The sequence below is a fragment of the Syngnathus typhle genome, linkage group LG15 (assembly GCF_033458585.1).
Source record: "Syngnathus typhle isolate RoL2023-S1 ecotype Sweden linkage group LG15, RoL_Styp_1.0, whole genome shotgun sequence".
Lineage (NCBI taxonomy): Eukaryota > Metazoa > Chordata > Actinopteri > Syngnathiformes > Syngnathidae > Syngnathus > Syngnathus typhle.
Window position 1 is genome coordinate 10,251,502 of NC_083752.1, and position 21,815 is coordinate 10,273,316.

Genomic DNA, 21,815 nt, shown 5'->3' on the forward strand with positions numbered 1-21,815 from the left:
CAAACACGCACATGAAGGGAGACATCCCGGTAGCAGTGGTAGGCAGGGAATTATGGGCGTATTCCACCCTCGTGAGGTTCTTGCTCCACGAGAAGGGGTTTTGGGCCACTAGGCAGCGGAGGCCTGTTTCCAGCTGCTGATTTATGCGCTCTGCCTGACCGTTCGCCTCCGGGTGATAACCCGAAGTGAGGCTCACGGTGGCCCCTATGAGCTTGCAAAACTTTCCTAAACCTGGATACAAATTGGGGACCCCTATGAGAGACAACATCCCGTGGGAACCCGTGAATTCTGAAAATCGGGGCCATCGTGACTTCTGCCGTTCGCTTTGCCAAAGGCAACTTGGGCAGGGCAATGAAGTGAGCCATCTTGGAAAATCTGTCCACCACGGTGAGTATAGTCGTTTTCCCCCTAGACGCCGGAAGCCCCGTGACAAAGTCCACCGAGATCTCGGCCCACGGTCAAGAAGGAATGGGGAGGGGTTGCAGCAGGCCCACACGGGTGCCGTGGGAGTTCTTGTTCCGAGCACAGACGGAGCAGGCTGCAACGTATTCCATGACATCTGCTCCCATGGATGGCCACCAGAATCACTGTTGAACCACATACAGGGTTTTTCGCCGGGAGGTGTGTGCCCAATAGAAAACCTGGGAGCGCAGCCTTGTGGGAACAAACAGTCTATTCTCTGGGCATCCCCTAGGGGGTTGTTCGTCGCCATTGGCCTGCTTCACCAGGCCTTCTATAGGCCAAGTAACTGCTCCCACCACACAGTGAGGTGGGAGAATGGGTTCGGGCTCCGTGGGCACCGGATCTGGACTGTAGATGCGTGATAGTGCGTCAGGCTTGGTGTTTTTGGCCGGTCTGTAAGACAAAGTGAAATTGAATCGATCAAAAAAGAGGGACCAACGAGCCTGGCGTGAATTCAGTCTTTTGGCCTTCTTGATGTATTGTAGGTTTTTGTTGTCAGTCCAAACCAAGAAAGGTTGCTGGGCTCCCTCCAGCCAGTGTCTCCATTCTTCCAGGGCCAGTTTGACCGCCAACAACTCTCGATCCCCCCACATCGTAATTCGGCTCTGCGGACGTTAGCCGTTGGGACAGGAACGCGCACGGATGAAGCTTGTTGTCGGTCTGGGCCGTCTGCGACAAGAGGGTGCCGATTCCCCAATTGGAGGCGTCAACCTCCACCACGAACTGACGAGATGGGTCGGGCAGCGTGAGGATCAGGGCGGAGCTGAATCGCCTCTTCAGCTCCTGGCAGGCCGCCTTTACCGTGCAACAGAACGGAACCTTAGGGGAAGTTAGAGCATGTAGTGAGGCCGCTGTGGCGCTGAAGCCTCTGCTGAACCGCCTATAAAAGTTAGCAAAGCCGAGAAATTCCTGTACTTTTTTGCGGCTATCAGGTGTAGGCCATTTAGTCACCGCGCTTACTTTTGCCGGGTCCATCTGCACTTTGCCAGGGGCTATGATGAAGCCAAGGAAAGATACACTATTGGCGTGGAACTTGCTCTTTTCGTCTTTGACGTAAAGCTGGTGATCAATGAGGGGTTGCAATACTGTCTTAACATGAGACTCATGGGTCTCCAAATCCGGTGAATAGATCAGAATGTCGTCCAAATACACATAAACAAAACGATCCAAAAAGTCTCTCAGTAAATCATTAATCATGGCCTGGAATACAGCGGGTGCATTGGTGAGGCCAAACGGGATTACTAAATACTCGAAGTGTCCTCTGGGAGTGTTAAATCCCGTTTTCCATTCATCCCCTTCCCGGATGCGCACTAGGTGGTACGCGTTGCGCAAATCTAGCTTGGTGAACACCCGAGCTTGTTGCAGTTGATCAAATACGGTTGACATGAGTGGAAGGGGATACCGGTTCTTAATCGTGATCTGATTGAGGGGACTATAGTCTATGCAGGGGCGTAGGGTACCATCTTTCTTGCCCACAAAAAAGAATCGGGCCCCCGCAGGAGACGATGATTGTCTAATCAAACCCGCTTTAAGTGAGGCGTCAATATAATCGGTCAGAGCCTGCTTTTCGGGTGCCGAAAGGGAATAAAGCCTCCCCTTGGGTATTGTAGCGCCGGGCAAAAGCTCAATGGCGCAATCATACGGACGGTGGGGCGGTAGAGAGGTAGCCTTTACTTTGCTGAATACCTCCGCGAGTTGATGATAGCACACGGGAAACCCGGTCAGATCTGGGGTTTCTGAGTCTAGGACAGGAGAAACAGAGATTGGGTTAGAACCACGTGTAGGGTTAGATTCGAGACATGACACTTGGCAATGGGGTCCCCATCCCCTTATCTCCCCGGATTCCCAGTCTATGGTTGGGTTGTGACGTTTTAGCCATGGATACCCGAGGATAAGTGGGTTCATGGGGGAGGTTACGACATGCAATCTCACTTTCTCATGATGGTTGCCAAAAGCTAGAGAGACGGGTTCGATTACATGAGTACCGTGATTTTCTATGCATAATGCGCAAAATTTAACTAATTTATTGTCCTAAAATCTGGGGTGCGCATTATGCTTGGGTACAACAATTTTTGAAGAAAATCTCCCTCGAAATAAAACTTGAAATCACACCTTTCTTCTTGTTTGTTGTCAATCGCGCATCGCATTCAGCCATCCTGCCCAACACAGTCAGTAAAATCTATAATTGACGACACATCGTTTGATGCGATGGTGCAATCCTTGATGGTGTGTTATTGTCAAATATTGTTTGTTTTTTAATCTCCATCGCAGACCGGATATCATACGGAGGCCGTCATGACAGTATGCGCAGAACAAATGCGCAAGACACGTCAGCTATATAAAGAGCGAGAGTTCAGTTCTCTACCTATTAGTTTCAATTCACAGTTTAATTAGCAGTTTCAATCAGCACATAAAAAAATGCGTATTACAGGTAATATTTTATTTCACAACACTTTGCCTTGTTCCTTTTTCAATCTCCATCGCACACCGGATATCATACAGAGGCCGCTATTACAGATGTGCAGAAGGGATGCGCAAGACACGTCAGCTATATAAAGCGCGAGAGTTCAGTTCTCTACCTAAATGCGTATTACAGGTACCGTTTTTTTCCGTGTATAGTGCGCAAAATTTAACGAATTTATTGTCCTAAAATCTGGGGTGCGCATTATACATGGGTACAAAATATTTGTAATTTTTTTTTTTTTTTTTTAGAAAACAAAACCAACAACTGGACTGACCGACAAAGTCGTGGAACAAAAATACAGGGTGACATTACCAAAGACAGGAACAGAAAGCAAACAGACATCATGACAGTAACACATGCAATGATCCGACGGTGAGCGAGGGGCAGACAGGACTTAAATACAAAACACGTTACATCGATTGAGGTGACACAGGAAGAGAGGGGCGACGCGAACAGAAACTATGGCAACCTAGACACAACCGAGACGTGACAAATGTCCCTCGAAATGAAACTTGAAATCACCAAGTTTTGGTTTCCAAGGGTGTTTTTATTCCTCTTCAACGTCTCTCCCATACAGAGCCGCCTTTTTCACGTCCGCAGCCCATGCGCGCACGGAGCCCGGTGGTGCGTTTAGGGGCAGTCGGAGAAATCAACGCCAACAAAAAAAATTACATCCAGCCTAGTTAAGACCATACCAAAGACTATAAAAATGGGACCCATTGCCTCCCTGCGTGTGTGACGATCATTGGGACTTAAAAAAAAAAAAAAAAAAAAAAAAATTCATAAAAATTGGGTGCGTATTATACATGGGTACAAGCTTTTTTCCAGCATCAGCATGCCATTCTTAGGGTGCGTACTATACATGGGGGCGCACTATACATGGAAAAAAACGGTATTTACACACTCACATTATGTCAACTGATGATTGAAATAGTGTATAAAATGAAATAAAAAACACATAGACTTCAGGTATAAATGTGGCTTAATAAATTCTTAAAGATTAAACAGTTGCAACATGTTTGTCGATTGTGGATTTGATTTACAATAAGTATTATATTTGTGCTTCATTCTTTCAAATAAAGTGATTGTGTGTGACCGATTTTTTTTTCTGTCATCGTGCAGATTGACAGTGATGTCATCGCACTGATGGACGATGCCACTCTTGCCAATTACATCCCTCGCTATGGAGACCGCATTGCACTCTTTAATTTTTGCAAGACGAAACAGCCTACAATGTAGGCCGTTTTTTCTTTTGGATGTAGGCCCTACATCCAAAAGAAAAAACTGACTTTTAGAAAAACTACGTGAAAAAACTAAACTCAGGAAAAGACAGTGACAAAGAGGACACCACCTCAAAGACACAACCACAAGAGACAAAGAAGGAGAAAACAACAAGAAATATTGCGATCGGATGGATACACAGTGATGGAAAAATGACCAAACAGGTGAGGGAGAAGCAGGGAGGGGGTACCAGAAAACTTCAAATGTCCACAGAAGCTGGGTTGAAAGACATTCTCAAGGAAGGAAAAAACTATTTTTCCCAGATGGAATTTCTCCCAAAAGATCACAATTGGACTTTGAGTTTGAGGTTTTGGATTTCAAACAAAACTGCCTCACTGATGACACCTGCCATTCCATCCAAACCTCTTAGTGTGAAACGCATACTCCCAGGTGATAGAGAAGAAGCAGGTGTTGGGTCTGAAGTACTGAGAGATGTTCTCACCTGTTTCTGGCAGGAATTCTATGACCGATGCACATCAATTAAGGTGCCATTTATCCGTCAGGATTTTTCTGCAGCAAAGTGGAAAGCAGTTGGGAAAATACTTATAAAAGGTTACCAAGAGTGTTGCTATTTCCCAAACAAACTTGCGTTTCCTTTCCTCGAGCAAGTGCTTCTCAACTGTGTCTACAGTGATCCAAAGGCCCACTTTCTGCAGTTTGTGAGCAGCCAGGAGCGTGACGTTTTGATGGACGCAATGAAGGACTTTTCAGAAGTGGACCAAGATGATCTTGTGGAAGTTCTTGACAGCTATGGGTGTAGAAAGAGAATCACACCTGAAACCTTTCCCACAATACTGCAGGAAATAGCGCACAAAGAGCTTGTCCAAAAGCCCATGTTTGTTATTGACTGCTGGAGGGAGGTTACTTTTCACCATGACTTCATAAGTCCTGACGCACTTAATAAGTTGTGCTCTGACTTGCAACCTACTTCCAAAAAGGTCTGCCAACTGCTGAAATTTCCAAATGTTTTAACCTCAAAGCAGAAGGAAATGGTAAATCATCTGAAAAGGTTCATCAGAGAGTTGGATGAACTCAAGCTTCAGAAATTTCTCCTGTTTTGCACTGGATCTGATCTTATTGTCACCGACACCATCCTTGTGGAGTTTCAACAAATGACAGAGTTTAGTAGAAGACCAGTGGGGCACACGTGTGGAAAGGTTTTGTACATTGCTGACAGCTATGAAAATTTTCCAGACTTCCGATCAGAATTCAATGCCGTTCTCAAAAGCAATATCTGGGTCATGGATATTGTTTAATTCTGTCAATAATCATAACTCCGTTATTTATCCGTTGTAAGTTGCATCAACACAACCTATTTTGTTCACTGTTCGTATTGGTCAAATAGAAACAAACTTTGTATTCGTTCCTTCACTGTTTTTAGAATTTTATAGAAACAGTTTGGATTTGGCATTGTGTTCCAGTTATATAAAAGTTCTAGGGCTTTATTAAAATGACCCAAGATGTTATGCATAACCATTGGATGGTTGTTTTCAGCAGCTACATAGTATTAAGTGAATGCTTCTGTAATGAAGAGTGGTAATATTTTATTGCATTCAAAAACTCACTCTTCATCCACTATGTATTTCCTGACTGCACCTGAATGTTGGTATATAAAAATAAAGTATTATGTTGTACAGATGCCTTCTATGAAAAGACACAATTTTTAATATACAAGTAATACATTAATACTTAATACATATTTAAGCAGTCAAGTTCAGGACATTTCAAGCAAAATGTAACATCTTGGTTTTTGTTAGTCACAAATGGAAAAGAATAACCATAGATCAGGTAAGCATAGTTAAAAAAAAATCAATTTTGCAATGAATTATTCTGTTTAATTGGGGTCATTAAGGAATATTTAAAGGTCAAGAAGGCATTGTAGGACTAAAAAAACATAGTAACTGAGTATACAGACTACTGATTAAAAAAAAAATCTGAAAAACTATTTTCTGAGGAGTTTATATGTATTACATCAATACACTTGTCAAACAATCTTCAGTAATTCCTCTCTCAACATAAGATACAAGTCACTTCATCATCGGCATCACAGTCTCGAAAGACCATAGATTTCTTGTGTCTGGAGGTTAGATGTTCTTTGCACAGCGTCTGCTGTGGCTGGTGAGTCCTACCCGTGAGAGGCAGACACGGCCACAGATGTTACAGATGTGGGCCAGACCCGGTGGAGGTGGGGGCATGGTGGCTTGCTGCCTCCTCAATTTCCTTTTCGTTTCTCGGTGTTGAGCCAGGGTGATTTCGTAGGTCTGCAGCCCGTTTTGGAGAGCCTGTTGCCATTTGTGACGATCCTGGGCGACGTCTTCCCAGATGGCTGGGTTGATGTTGAAGGATTTGAGGTCTTGTTTGCAGACATCCTTGTAGCGGAGCAGTGGGCGGCCTACTTGCCTTTTGCCTGATTTTAGCTCTGCATATAAGATGTCCTTTGGCATACGACCATCTTCCATCCGACGGACATGGCCCAGCCAACGGAGACGCCGCTGCTTCAGCAGGGAGAGCATAGTGGGGAGCTGTGCACTCTCCAGGACTGCACTGTCTGTGATCCTGTCCCGCCAGGTGATGCCCAGTATGCGTCTCAGGCAACGCAGATGGAAAGAGTTTAGCCTTCTCTCTTGATGTGCATAAAGAGTCCAGGCTTCGCTGCCATACAAGAGTGTACTGACGACACAGGCCCTGTACACTTGCACCTTTGTATGGATGGTGAGCTTGCTGTTCTGCCATACTCTGGGTGTCAGTTTTCCAAAGGTAGAAGCTGCTTTCCCAATCCGGCTGCTGACCTCGGCATCGAGTGACAAATTGCAGGTGATGGTAGACCCAAGATAGATAAAGCTGCTTACAGCTTCCAGTGTGTAGTTGTTGATGGTGATGGAAGGTGGGACAGTAGTCCCCTGGCCCATTGTCTTGGTTTTGTTTAGGCTGATGGTCAGGTTGAAGTCCTGACATGCTTGGCTGAACCGGTCTAGAAGAGTCTGCAGGTGTTCCCTAGTGTGTGTTGCCAATACTGCATCATCAGCAAACAACATGTCCCGAATGGTGAGTGGTCTGACCTTGGTTTTTGCTCTCAGTCGGGATAGGTTGAATAGCTTGCCGTCTGTCCTGGTGTGTAAGTAAACTCCTTCAGTTGATGTTCCGAAGGCTTGGCGCAGGAGGAGAGAGAAGAATATCCCAAACAGAGTGGGTGCCAAAACACATCCCTGTTTGACACCACAGCGGATGTTAAAGGACTCAGAAGTGCACCCATCGTACTGAACAGTACCTTTCATGTCAGTGTGGAAGGACTGGAGGATGCTGAGGAGTTTTGGCGGGCAACCTATCCGTTCCACCATTTGGCAAAGGCCGCTCCTGCTCACCAGGTCAAAAGCCTTTTCTAAGGTCAACGAAGGCCATGTAGAGAGGTTTATGTTGTTCTCTGCACTTCTCCTGCAGCTGTCTCAGGGTGAAGATCATGTCCAGAGTTGATCTTCCTGCTCTGAACCCTGCCTGTGACTCTGGGTAGAGCATCTCTGCGAGGACTTGGAGTCTGTTTAGTACAACTCGAGCAAAGAGCTTACCGGTAATGCTGAGTAGGGAGATGCCACGGTAGTTGTTACAGTCACTCCTGTCTCCCTTGTTTTTGTACAAGGTGACGATGTTAGCATTTCTCATGTCCTGTGGGACAGAGCCTTCTTTCCAGCACAGGCATAAAAGCTTGTGCAGTCTATGCAGAAGAGCAGGCTTCCCACACTTGAGGACTTCGGCTGTTATCCCAGCTTTTCCGCTGGGCAGGCTGTTAATTGCTTTGCTTAACTCCTCAGTTGTTGGTTCCATGTCGAGCTCTTCCATAACAGGTAGGTGCCCTACATGCCTGAGGGCTGCATCAGAGACACTGTTGTCCCTGGCATAGAGCGCTGAGTAGTGTTCAGCTGCTTAGAGCGTTCAGCGATGGTTTCTCCCGAAGCTGATTTCAGTGGGACAATTTTGCGGGGTGATGGTCCAAGTGCCTTTTTGATGCCATCGAACATGAGTCTGATGTTGCCTGTGTCAGCAGCTGCTTGAATGTTGCTGCAGAGCTGTAGCCAATAGTCATTGGCACAACGTCTAGCGGCTTGTTGGAGTTTCCCCCTAGAAGATCGGAGGGTCTGTAGAGTTTTGGTGTTTGGAGTGCGCTTGTAATTTGTGAGTGTGACGCGTTTTTCTTCAAGAATTGGTGCCAATATTGTTAAATTGGCATTGAACCAGTCATTTGGTTTTCCCTGCTTTTTGCCAAAGACCGACAGGGCCGTGCTGTGTATGGCATCCCTCAAGCCATCCCAGTACCGCTGAGCGGAGCTGGACTGGGGTGGGCCGTGGAGGGAGACTTCTAAGGCACAGAGGAAGGCTGTAGCTTTGGTTGGGTCGGTTGTTTTGCTGCTGTCGATGCGTGGGGCTCCCTTTGATTTGGATCTGTGTAGGTTTTTTGCCTGTAGCTTGACTCTACAGAGCACAAGGGAGTGGTCTGTGTCGCAGACTGCACTGTGGAGACTGCGTGTTTGAAGGATGCCTCCGAGATCAGAAGTGCGTGTTATGATCAGGTCTAACGTGCCAGTGACCTGAGCGTGGATGTCTCCAAGAGACTTTGCGAATGGGTTTGGTCTGGAAGTATGTGTTGGTGATGCAGAGGTGGTGATATGTGCAGAACTCCAGAAGTCTCTGCCCATTTTCATTCAGCTTACCGATGCCATGGTGTCCCAAGCAGGATGGCCAGGAGTCACGATCGGCTCCGACTCTAGCATTAAAGTCACCAAGTAGGTAGAGCTGTTCACGGCTGGGAATTGAGTCGCTTCGAGTTCATCATAAAACCTTTCTTTTATTTCCTGGGGGGAGCTAAGTGTTGGAGCGTACACACTCACTAGGTGGACAGGTCCCATAGATGTATTGAGGCAGAGAACCAGGATTCTCTCAGAGCCACCTGTGGGTGGTACCACTGCTCCCAGGAGTGTGTTCCTGACAGCGAACCCTACTCCGTGTTCCCTGGTTTCCTCAGGGGGCTTCCCCCGCCAAAAGAAGGTATAGTCCTTTTCCTTGAGTGAGCCAGATCCATGGAGTCGTGTTTCCTGGAGGGTCGAGATGTCAATTCTGAGCTTCAGGAGTTCGTTGTTGATAACTGCAGTTTTACGGACATCACTAATTTGTTGTAGGTTGTCGCTGAGCCCGGGTGTCATAGTCCTGACATTCCAGCACCCCAGGCGTAGTGCTGGAATCTTCGGTAATTTCCTTTTGTTGCTTGGTGCGTGAATTTACAGCCCACTTGTTAGGATAAATCCCTGAGCTCCAAGCACCCAATGAAGCAGGCAGGCTGTGGCGGGAAAGCACCTTATTGGCTGGGGGCTGCCCAGCTTGAGGCGGGCGGTAGCTGTCCAATGAGACCGAACATCTCTCCCACCGTCGGAGGTAGCCCCTGGCACCCACACTCTACGCCAATATGAAAGGGCTTATAACCGGTAACTGCTAACCTCCCGTGTTGTGTCTCCACTGGTTAGTGGAGCTGAAGTTTCCTCTCCAGTGCGCAAGAAGCCTGGGCAAGTTTTATGGAAGCCTTGAGTTTCCCAGGCATCAGGGCTTCCCTCTCGGCCTTCCTGTTGTCACCCAAAGGAACGGTGAACCAATACGTTTGGCATCAGGTTTGCTGCAGGAGTTGCCAGAACAATGCCTTTTTTCTTTTAAAGCATGAGTCTGCCTAACGGAGTCCAAGCCGGGTTTCCTGTCGGGGTTTGCTCCCTTAGCCTTTTCGTTCCAGACGATACCCACAAGGCAGCGGGGGTGCTATTTCCCCCATAGCTGGGACAGTGGTTAGCGGGCACCAGGACATCCACGCGCCGGTGGGCCTGTACGTAACGCCTAGGGCAGGGGTGGGCAAACTACGGCCCGCGGGCCACATCCGGCCCACGGGACCGTTTAATCCGGCCCGCCAACCCTGAACAAATTGTATTAAACTTTTTTTTTTTTTGTCATTTTGCCTGCAATGACTGCGTTTTCCCAGTAGATGGCGAAGCGCTCGCCTGCGCATTTACTACCGGAAGCCGTGTCAGAAAGCTCGGTGCACACTCACAAGTGCGTGTACGTACTCAGTAGTACGGACTTGGCGCACTCTCGCTCTATTCGTATCAGTCCCGAATTTAGAGCGTGGGCTTTGACGACAGCATTCTTATAATTCGCGCGCTGAGCTTTCAGATGCAGTTTTGCGCTAAAGCCACCCACAAACCTTCCCCTGGAATCCTTCCATTAAAATGAGTGGGCCGAAAAAAAGAAGTGAGTGCCGAGTGTTTAAAAAAGAGTGGCCAATTTGGCTCGACGTACGCGACGTGACGTTCAGCCACATCAACATCAACCCGTCACAGATCAAGGTAAACGGACCAACACCTCGGATCTCGCCTAAGAATTGCCACAACAAATTTTACTCCAGACTATGACGCACTAGCAAAAAAGGGACACCAACAACACTGTTCCCACTGAAAATGAACGGGAGGCTCTCAAGTTTATTGTAAAAAAATGCATTTTGAATATGATTTGTACACATAGCAGGGATTGAAACTAGCGACCATTCTCATTTTCAAACAATGCAGGATGCTCAAGGACATTGATGCACCACCTATTTGCGACTAATCTTAACCTGTAAAGTTCTTAAGGCTTACTTTAAGCAAGTGTTTCCCGTTTCCTCACCTCTGTTACCAGGTGTTTGCGAGTTAAAACTCTGCTCTGATTTTCAGATACCCCTCACCGTGTTGCTGTTTTGATTAGTTTATTTGGATGTATGCTTTCACCGATTCTTCAAGATGATATATTTGGTCAGAATGTTTGCCGTTTGATGTGATCTCATGAGATAAACATCTTTCATTAATCTGACCTGCAGGCATTGAAGTGATGGAGATTGTTATTCATAATAACAGTGTCGTATTTTATGAGAATCACTGATAGCAGTTTTTTAGTGAATTTTTTTTTTTTAATGCTGTTAATAAATGCATTTGTTTTCAAAAAACTTGTTTGGAATATCCATGCTTTACTACCTACTAAAGGCCAAGATCTTTTATGCAATGACCTTTACAGGTCGCTTATATGACTTCACACAACGCCTACGTCCATCTGCTCCTGGTCCGGCCCTCCGGTCCAAATTTAGAACCCAGTTCGGCCCGCGAGTCAAAAAGTTTGCCCACCCCTGGCCTAGGGGCCCACTGTTGCTCCCCCGATCGATCCCCTGCAATTTAGCCTGGAGCCGTGAGGCACCCAGTTACCATGTGTGGCCACGAGGAGGCATGCAGAAGTCTTGACGGTGGAGAGGCTATGTACCGGCTGAGGAGACTTACGCACTCGGCTCCTCTTTTCGCCCCCGGAAACAGGGGGCTAGCCGGCGGCAGTGGCTGAAAGCAGAAGGTAGCAAGCAGGAAGAAGCATGCAACATGCACTAACTACGAGCACTACTACTCCAACACCACTGCATTTCGCATCACAACGCCCTGTGTGCAAGCACACACACACATTCACAAGTCACTTGCATGCAATGGATCTGATGGAGCGTGCCATTCATTTTCCTCCATTAGCAGACAACACAGTTCAACACAGTTTCATTGCAAGGAAACTGGCATTCTGGAGTGCACTCTTCCATACACGCAGTGATATCTTACCTGCGTGAACTTGGCCCCCCACCCCCCGCAAAATTTAAGCAAAATAGTCTGTTTCGTTTGTGCTTCGTTTGTGCTGGTTTGTGCAGCAAAAATGTTCGTTTGTGCTGCTATGGTTTTTTAGTTATGAACGATTCTTTTATAGGTCATCCAGAGTTCACCCAGCCCCCCATCTGCTCAAAATGGACCCAAAATGGTACCGTTCGTTTGTGCTTCGTTAGTGCTGGTTTGTGCTACTTCCGTTTCGGAGATATTAGACATTTATTTTATAGCGATGACGTCACCCAGCCCCCCACCTGTCTCCAAATGGACCCAAAATGGTACCGTTCGTTTGTGCTTCGTTTGTGCAGGTTTGTGCAGCAAAAAAATTTGTTTGTGCTACTTCCGTTTCGGAGATATTACACATTTATTTTATAGCGATGACGTCACCCAGCCCCCCACCTGTCTCCAAATGGACCCAAAATGGTACCGTTCGTTTGTGCTTCGTTTGTGCAGGTTTGTGCAGCAAAAAATTTCGTTTGTGCTGCGATGGTTTTTTAGTTATGAACGATTCTTTTATAGGTCATCCAGAGTTCACCCAGCCCCCCATCTGCTCAGAATGGACCCAAAATGGTACCGTTCGTTTGTGCTTCGTTAGTGCTGGTTTGTGCAGCAAAAATTTTCGTTTGTGCTGCTTCCGTTTCGGAGATATTAGACATTTATTTTATAGCAATGACGTCACCCAGCCCCCCACCTGTCTCCAAATGGACCCATAATGGTACCGTTCGTTTGTGCTTCGTTTGTGCAGGTTTGTGCAGCAAACATTTTCGTTTGTGCTGCTTCCGTTTCGGAGATATTAAACATTTATTTTATAGCGATGACGTCAGGTAGCCCCGCCCCCTTGTTTACTTCCAAACGACCCAAAATAGTGCCGTTCGTTCGTTTGTGCTGGTTTGTGCTGCAAAAATTGTACCGATTGTGCCGGCTGCTACGGTTTTGCAGATATTACACATTTAATTCATAGCGAAGATGTCACCCAGCCCCACGTCGCTGTATTTTGTCGCGAATTTCAAGCTCCTGGAATGCTCCTGATGCAGGACGAATACAAGGTAAATATGTTCTTAGCCTTTTTTTCTTTTCTTTTTATCTTACAGATAACTTTCACTGCGGGGAATGGCTTTTAGTACGAGGATATTTCTGTAATTATGTTTGTATCGTGCTCATTGATTAATTTCCTTGTTTTCAATAAGCCTATGTGATCATTTTTTTCAATTACATCTGACATGCAAAAGGTTCACCGCAACCTAAATACCCTGATGAGTCTGTCTGCTCCCTCCAAAACATTAATTAATGCAACAATTAATACATGTATGTGAAGTTGATGACAGCCAGAAAAAGAAACTTGAAAACGTGGAAAAATAACTTTCTTTGTCAAAGGGAACATTATCAACATTTTTTTCCAACAATTCAAACAATGCATCACTGCACTGTGTAGAACACAGCATGTGGGAAGATCTTAGTATTTACTGATGCTGCTTTCACTCCACTTCCCAGGTCATTATAGATCTCCCAGGCATATGCAGTCCTCCTGCAGTATGCCACATAATGCCCGAGAGAATCGTGGGTCAGTCCTGGTTCAAAGCCAATGACTGCTCTCAAAGTAAAGGTCTTCTCTTTTAGCTCCAGACTGGAGGGAAATTCAAGCAAGGCAACTTCCTTGCAACTGCTACCAAGGTCAGTGTCAATCCACACAAACTCTCCCAGATTGTAGCTGTGAGTAACATTACCTGAACACAGAGCCTTGCTTGTATTGTTGTCCAGAGTTTTGAATGAAGACGGACACCGGGAAGGATTTTTGGCGTTCAGTGAATCATTCAATTTGTCATTTATTTAATACAAATGTATTTTCTAGAGATGTCAAATCCTTACTCCATGGATTGTTAATTAACCATTTGTTTGTGCCATTGCAATTTTTCATTATTACAATCATGCATCTTCATTAACCCCCTGTCTTGTATTTTATTCTTTTTCACTTGACATCATGATAACTCCTTAATTCTTACACATGTATTATCCAACTACCGTTTTTTTCCGTGTATAGTGCGCCCCCATGTATAGTACGCACCCTAAAAATGGCATGCTGATGCTGGAAAAAAACTTGTACCCATGTATAATACGCACCCAATTTTTATGAATTTTTAAAAAAAAAAAATTTTTTTTTTTTTTTTTAAGTCCCAAAGATCGTCACACACGCAGGGAGGCAATGGGTCCCATTTTTATAGTCTTTGGTATGGTCTTAACTAGGCTGGATGTCGTTTTTTTTGTTGGCGTTGATTTCTCCGACTGCCCGTAAACGCACCACCGCGCTCCGTGGGCACACGGGAAAGAGGCGGCTCTGTATGGGAGAGACGTTGAAGAGGAATAAAAACACCCTTGGAAACCAAAACTTGCCCCTCGTCGTGACTCGGAGCCGCAACAAATGTTTCGGATTTGTGTAGGGTACATTGTGACAGACGGCAAACTAGCAGGTGATCGAGCGAGCGTCTGATACAAGAGCATTGCGGTCGTATGGCGCGTGTTTGAAATGAACAGCAGAGACGAAAGGAACAAGGCAAAGTGTTGTGAAATAAAATATTACCTGTAATACGCATTTTGTTATTTGCTGATTGAAACTGCTAATTAAACTGTGAATTGAAACTAATAGGTGGAGAACTGAACTCTCGCTCTTTATATAGCTGACGTGTCTTGCGCAACCGTTCTGCGCATCTGTAATGGCGGCCTCCGTATGACGTCCGGTCCGCGATGGAGATTAAAAAACAAACAATATTTGACAATAACACACCATCGAGGATTGCACCATCGCATCAAACGATGTGTCGTCAATTATGAATTTTACTAAGTGTGTTGGGCAGGATGGCTGAATGCGATGCGCGATTGACAACAAACAAGAAGAAAGGTGAGTTTTATTTTGGGGGAGATTTGTCATGTCTCGTCCCCAGTTTTGCTATGTGTCTAGGTTGCCATAGTTTCTGTTCGCGTCACCCCGCTCTTCCTGTGTCACCTCAATCGATGTAACGTGTTTTGTATTTAAGTCCTGTCTGCCCCTCGCTCACCGTTGGATCATTGCATGTGTTACTGTCATTCTGTTCCTGTCTTTGGTAATGTCACCCTGTCATTTTGTTCCACGACTTTGTCCGTCAGTCCTGTTGTTGGTTTTGTTGTACAATGACTTTCTTTAAAAAAAAAAAAAAAAAAATTAAAAAAATTTTTTGTGCCCATGTATAATACGCACCCCAGATTTTAGGACAATAAATTAGTTAAATATTGCGCACTATACACGGAAAAAAACGGTAATTACCATGCCAAGTGACCTCTGCAGGTTGGTAAGACATATCGCAACAGGGTGGCAAAAAACAAAGACGTGCAACTTTTTCAAGCGACAAATGCACAACTATCTCCGAAGATTTAACAGTGAGTGACAGAAAGCGTCTTTTTCTGGGAAGTGACCATCGACAGCCACATGTATGGCGAACATCACAGGCAAATAAATCGATGGACTTTGGAGACCCTGAGCCAAGCCACCTTCCAAATTTGGCCACCCTGCGCAAGGCAAAGCAAGAGAAAAATGATTTGGCATTAGGTGACAAAAATCCAATTTTATCATTGCAGATGTTGAAATACAGTGCACCTCACAGTGACAGCATCAAAGACATTGGACTTGACAAGTTCTTCTGTCACTATTGGAGTCAAACACAAATGCATGTGTACAAGAGCTTAAAGAAATCCCACCCAATATTATGTGTTGATGCAACTGGCTCAATAGTTAAAAAACTGATGAGGCCGAATGGCATGTCTGGCCATATCTTCCTGTATCAGGGCGTTATGACAGGGCATACCAGCTCCAGTGTCCCAGTTGTGCAGATGCTGTCAGAGAAGCATGATGTTAATGCTATCACACAGTGGCTGAAGGAATGGATCCATGCAGGTGCATCTGTTCCTAAAGAAGCAGTGAGTGACTTTTCTCTGGCGATTCTTGGAGCTCTAGTCAAAGCTTTTACCCCTCATCCTGATCTGAAGAGCTACATCAATGAGTGCTTTAACATTTCACGTGGGAATCAACCTGGACATCTACCCCCATGTTTTGTCAGGGTAGATGTAGCACACTGCATTAAGATGATCTGCCGATGGGACTGCCTGAAAAACAAAAGACCTCGTGTTAAGGATTTCTTTGTTAGGTCAATAGCACAGCTTCTTAAGTCACAATGTTTGCAACATGCAAAAGAACTTCTTCGTGCTATCACCATTGTGGCACTGAGTGAGACAGAGGGTAATGACAATTCTGGAGCCCCTATCCCATCAGAAAAGTGCAAGAAATACTTGAGAGCGCAAATCGCAGAGGAATTTGTCCCCATTTCAGATGAGGAAGTTGAGGGACAAGAACCAAGTGATGGATTAAATCAGCACATCCAGACTAATGTCCGAGAGTGGGTGACAGAAATATGTGAGGAGAGCAGGTCACTTGCCATGGCTGATGGGGATAGAGATAACATCCACTTCCTCCCTGAGATTATTCCCCAAATAACAAGACTTGGAAGTTACTTGCCACTCTGGACAGCAATAATGGTCCCTCTCTTCAAAAGCGCCAGCATCACTGCAAGTTCCGCAGCTGTTGAAGCAGAGTTCAAAAACATAAAAAAAGGCCTTTTCAAGCATGAAAGCCTACCCATTCGTGTGGACCGGTTTGTTGCTCGTCATCTTTCCTTCATTGAGGGAAACATGCGGATTTGCTCTGCAAAACAAAAAAGTGATGTGTGTGATGCCACGACCGTCAGAGAGCCTGACAATGTCAAAGTCAAAGTCAAAGTCAGCTTTATTGTCAATCTCTCCACATGTCACAACACACAGAGACCGAAATTACGTTTTTCTCTATCCCACGGTGACGAGACACATAACACGATAGACATACAATGTCTGCAGTACTTCGCAAACTGAAGTAGTAAACAAAAGGGGAGAAAAATCTCATCCTGGAGCGGAGCCAGATGCATCTACTGACAGTGCAGTTGAAAACTGGAGAGGTTTAGCGGTCCCACCGAAAAAAAGAAAGATAACTTCATATCTCTCTCCTTGTCCTGAATGGCTGCATATTGACACACAAGTGGGCTGGAAAAAAGTCAAGGTACCATTGTTGAAAAACGGGAACCATCAACAGCCTGTTAAACTTCGCACATCAAAAGTGTTTGTGCTCAATACTTGTGCATTTGATTCTGTCTTGCAATGCTTATGCTGTTCTTTCTGTGAAAGTTTTTCATTTGAAAAGACTGTTCTGAACTATGAATGTGGGAACCAATTCCTCCACCTGGTGAAAACCATCACAACACAGAGTGTGAACCCACAGGTATACTCACAGAGGGCAGAACTGCTGGGGGAAATATTCAAACCTGACCTCTGGTGCTCTCCAAATTGATGCACAATGCCACATCTCCACTGTAATTGAGAGCGCAATGAGGAATATCCCAAGTGTTTATTTGATAAAACAATGCTCCTCACAGTACTGCAGTTTAAGCCACCAAGTAACAAGGCAAGTTTCACTTGTTTGTCCAAACGTTGCTGTCCTGCAGACCTGTGGCATGGCTTCTCTTCAGACTGCTGCTGAAGAGGGACTCAGCCTTCCTGACTCTCTCTGCCTCAGACCAATTGAAAATCCTTCCCAGTGTCCGTCTTCATTCACAACACAGGACAACAATACAGGCAAGGCTCTGTGTTCAGGTAATGTTACTCACAGCTACAATCTGGGAGAGTTTGTGTGGATTGACACTGACCTTGGTAGCAGTTGCAAGGAAGTTGCCTTGCTTGAATTTCCCTCCAGTCTGGAGCTAAAAGAGAAGACCTTTACTTTGAGAGCAGTCATTGGCTTTGAACCAGGACTGACCCACGATTCTCTCGGGCATTATGTGGCATACTGCAGGAGGACTGCATATGCCTGGGAGATCTATAATGACCTGGGAAGTGGAGTGAAAGCAGCATCAGTAAATACTAAGATCTTCCCACATGCTGTGTTCTACACAGTGCAGTGATGCATTGTTTGAATTGTTGGAAAAAAATGTTGATAATGTTCCCTTTGACAAAGAAAGTTATTTTTCCACGTTTTCAAGTTTCTTTTTCTGGCTGTCATCAACTTCACATAAATGTATTAATTGTTGCATTAATTAATGTTTTGGAGGGAGCAGACAGACTCATCAGGGTATTTAGGTTGCGGTGAACCTTTTGCATGTCAGATGTAATTGAAAAAAATGATCACATAGGCTTATTGAAAACAAGGAAATTAATCAATGAGCACGATACAAACATAATTACAGAAATATCCTCGTACTAAAAGCCATTCCCCGCAGTGAAAGTTTTCTGTAAGATAAAAAGAAAAGAAAAAAAGGCTAAGAACATATTTACCTTGTATTCGTCCTGCATCAGGAGCATTCCAGGAGCTTGAAATTCGCAACAAAATACAGCGACGTGGGGCTGGGTGACATCTTCGCTATGAATTAAATGTGTAATATCTGCAAAACCGTAGCAGCCGGCACAATCGGGACAATGTTTGCAGCACAAACGAACGAACGGCACTATTTTGGGTCGTTTGGAAGTAAACAAGGGGGCGGGGCTACCTGACATCATCGCTATAAAATAAATGTTTAATATCTCCGAAACGGAAGCAGCACAAACGAAAATTTTTGCTGCACAAACCTGCACAAACGAAGCACAAACGAACGGTACCATTTTGGGTCCATTTGGAGACAGGTGGGGGGCTGGGTGACGTCATCGCTATAGAATAAATGTCTAATATCTCCGAAACGGAAGCAGCACAAACGAAAATTTTTGCTGCACAAACCAGCACTAACGAAGCACAAACGAACGGTACCATTTTGGGTCCATTCTGAGCAGATGGGGGGGCTGGGTGAACTCTGGATGACCTATAAAAGAATCGTTCATAACTAAAAAACCATTGCAGCACAAACGAAAATTTTTGCTGCACAAACGAAGCACAAACGAACGGTACCATCTTGGGTCCATTTGGAGACAGGTGGGGGGCTGGGTGATGTCATCGTTATAAAATAAATGTGTAATATCTCCGAAACGGAAGCAGCACAAACGAAAATTTTTGCTGCACAAACCTGCACAAACGAAGCACAAACGAACGGTACCATTTTGGGTCCATTTGGAGACAGGTGGGGGGCTGGGTGACGTCATCGCTATAGAATAAATGTCTAATATCTCCGAAACGGAAGCAGCACAAACGAAAATTTTTGCTGCACAAACCAGCACTAACGAAGCACAAACGAACGGTACCATTTTGGGTCCATTCTGAGCAGATGGGGGGGCTGGGTGAACTCTGGATGACCTATAAAAGAATCGTTCATAACTAAAAAACCATCGCAGCACAAACGAAAATTTTTGCTGCACAAACGAAGCACAAACGAACGGTACCATCTTGGGTCCATTTGGAGACAGGTGGGGGGCTGGGTGATGTCATCGCTATAAAATAAATGTGTAATATCTCCGAAACGGAAGTAGCACAAACAAAAATTTTTGCTGCACAAACCTGCACAAACGAAGCACAAACGAACGGTACCATTTTGGGTCCATTTGGAGACAGGTGGGGGGCTGGGTGACATCATCGCTATAAAATAAATGTCTAATATCTCCGAAACAGAGGTAGCACAAACGAATTTTTTTGCTGCACAAACCAGCACTAACGAAGCACAAACGAACGGTACCATTTTGGGTCCATTTTGAGCAGATGGCGGGCTGGGTGAACTCTGGATGACCTATAAAAGAATCGTTCATAACTAAAAAACCATAGCAGCACAAACGAACATTTTTGCTGCACAAACCAGCACAAACGAAGCACAAACGAAGCACAAACGAAACAGACTATTTTGCTTAAATTTTGCGGGGGGTGGGGGGCCAAGTTCACGCAGGTGATATCTTGCATTCCAGTGGGTTTCAGTCGATCCTCGGCACTGTGCATGGCAGGGAATGAATACATGACGACTGGCCGGCCTGAAGCTGTATCACCGTTCGACCTTGGTCTTATTTTGTATGAGTTCCATGTGTTCACAACTTCATCCAGCTCATCCTGCACAAGAGCAGCATAGTTAAGTATTTAAGTACATTGTTATTTTTTACTATTCAATTTATTCATTTCAACTTCAAAAACATGATGGGAGAGACAAAATATTTTACCTGCACAAGATTAAGAAAGCAGAACTGGATAAGACTTTTATCCAGCAAATCCCCTGTGTAGTGACCGCCCTCCTGAAGAGTTTGAAATAAATTAATCCAGAACTGTGCGCTCTGTTTGCGAAGGATGGACCACCACCCTTCAATGCGCTGATTGGCAGTACTTCTCCCGTAAAGAAAACTTTTCTCCCCAGCAAAATTGTCAGAGTGGTTTTGTCGCAAAAACACTTGCATCTGTTCAACACAACCATCTTCTGTGCCCCTGTCTGCACGGTCCTCTCTGGACACCCACCAATGCGCGAAACTGTTTTGATCAAATAACTTGCAATCACCTTGGGATCATTGTTTGCGGTATAGGCCTCTGCCCATAACACATACCGGCTAAACCCATCAATACAACCATGGATGCAAATCCCATAGGGTTTTAATTTATCATAGCCATCCATGTGCCAAAGAGCATTTGGACCTCTGCAGCTGTACTGGCTTCTTCTAAGGCGTTGTGCTCTTCTTAATTCCACGCCGACTGGGTCAACCAATTTTATAATTTGTCTTATTGTATCTTGTGAGACAACAAATCCTTTTTGAATCGCACGTAGATGTAGCCAGCGATAACCTTGCATCTGGCCACAAGTCAGGATTTCATGCTGGACAAAAGCTAACACATCTCCCAGGTCCGACTGATTCTTTCTTCGGAACAGACCAAGTCTTTTACAAGTTCTCTTCAGAGTCCGAATACTTATAATAGTCTGAGCATTATGTGCTAAACCTGCAAGTATTTCCTTGTTGCTGAATGCAAGTCTAAAGCATAGCTTGATTAAGTCATCCAAATCCAGCTTTTCAGGCACTGGTTCAGTTGCACCCTCCATCAGTCACGTTATCTGCACAACAAAGTAAAAACAATTACAATTTATCAAACACAACAGTGGGCATATTGAAAACATGACTATGACAGTATGCTTATTATATAAAGTTGTTTTTAATACTAATACTCCTGGTACGATGGCAGGTGTAACATCACTAACCAAGTCTCATCCAGTGAGTAAATAAAGACGTGCGTGTGTGCATGATTATACTTCAAATGATGTAACCTTGAATTGTGGCGCGTAGAATCATCACTCTTAAACAACAGTGTGATCAGTGTATTGAGTTAAATTTAAGGTGCAATGATATTGCAGCCGGTCACAATCAGCAAGGCATAGTTTATGCCGCGAATCCCGGTGTTTTACCGGTGCTTTGTGACGTGTATATATTTATAATCGTGCATTACGTCATCGCTTTAATGAAACTGACTACTGAATGCACAAAAATACGCATCATGCTTCTCTACGTGTAAATGCGGCGCGTCCCGTCAGGAGCTATCAATTAGCAACGGAGCAACATGCTACACGGAGCCAGTTATATACGCAACAGTCACCAAAATGAACACAATGCTTTATTTACTCACCCCCTGCTCCTCCAAGTGAGAAATGATGTCCTCCGGCAATCCTCTGGCACGCAAAAAGTCACTCGTTTACGACATTATGTCCCTCTGGTCAAAACCACACCACACTGACTCTCCCTCCGCCACCCCACGCCATAAAGTTAGAATTCTGACTTTAAAGTCGGAATTCTGACTATTCTCAGACAGTCAGACTTCCCAATTTCTGACTTTAAACTCAGAATTGTGAGTCCTAATCCTCTTCCGTAGATTTAAGAACTAACAAAGTCAGACTTCACAAATAAACGGATGCGCCTCCAAATGTTTTTTTTCC

The 21,815-nt window shown here is 45.0% G+C and overlaps 1 protein-coding gene across 1 annotated transcript in view; it reads left to right on the plus strand.

The window, feature by feature from the left end:
* orai2 (ORAI calcium release-activated calcium modulator 2) overlaps nucleotides 1-21,548 on the plus strand; it is a 30,669-nt gene extending 9,121 nt beyond the window's left edge. Inside the window, exons 2-3 of the mRNA XM_061299003.1 lie at nucleotides 13,513-13,566; nucleotides 13,654-21,548. Of these exons, the coding sequence (XP_061154987.1) occupies nucleotides 15,385-16,824 (1,440 nt within the window). The 5' untranslated portion in view covers nucleotides 13,513-13,566; nucleotides 13,654-15,384 and the 3' untranslated portion in view covers nucleotides 16,825-21,548. The remainder of the gene's footprint in view (nucleotides 1-13,512; nucleotides 13,567-13,653) is intronic.
* The last annotated feature ends 267 nt before the right edge of the window (nucleotides 21,549-21,815 follow it).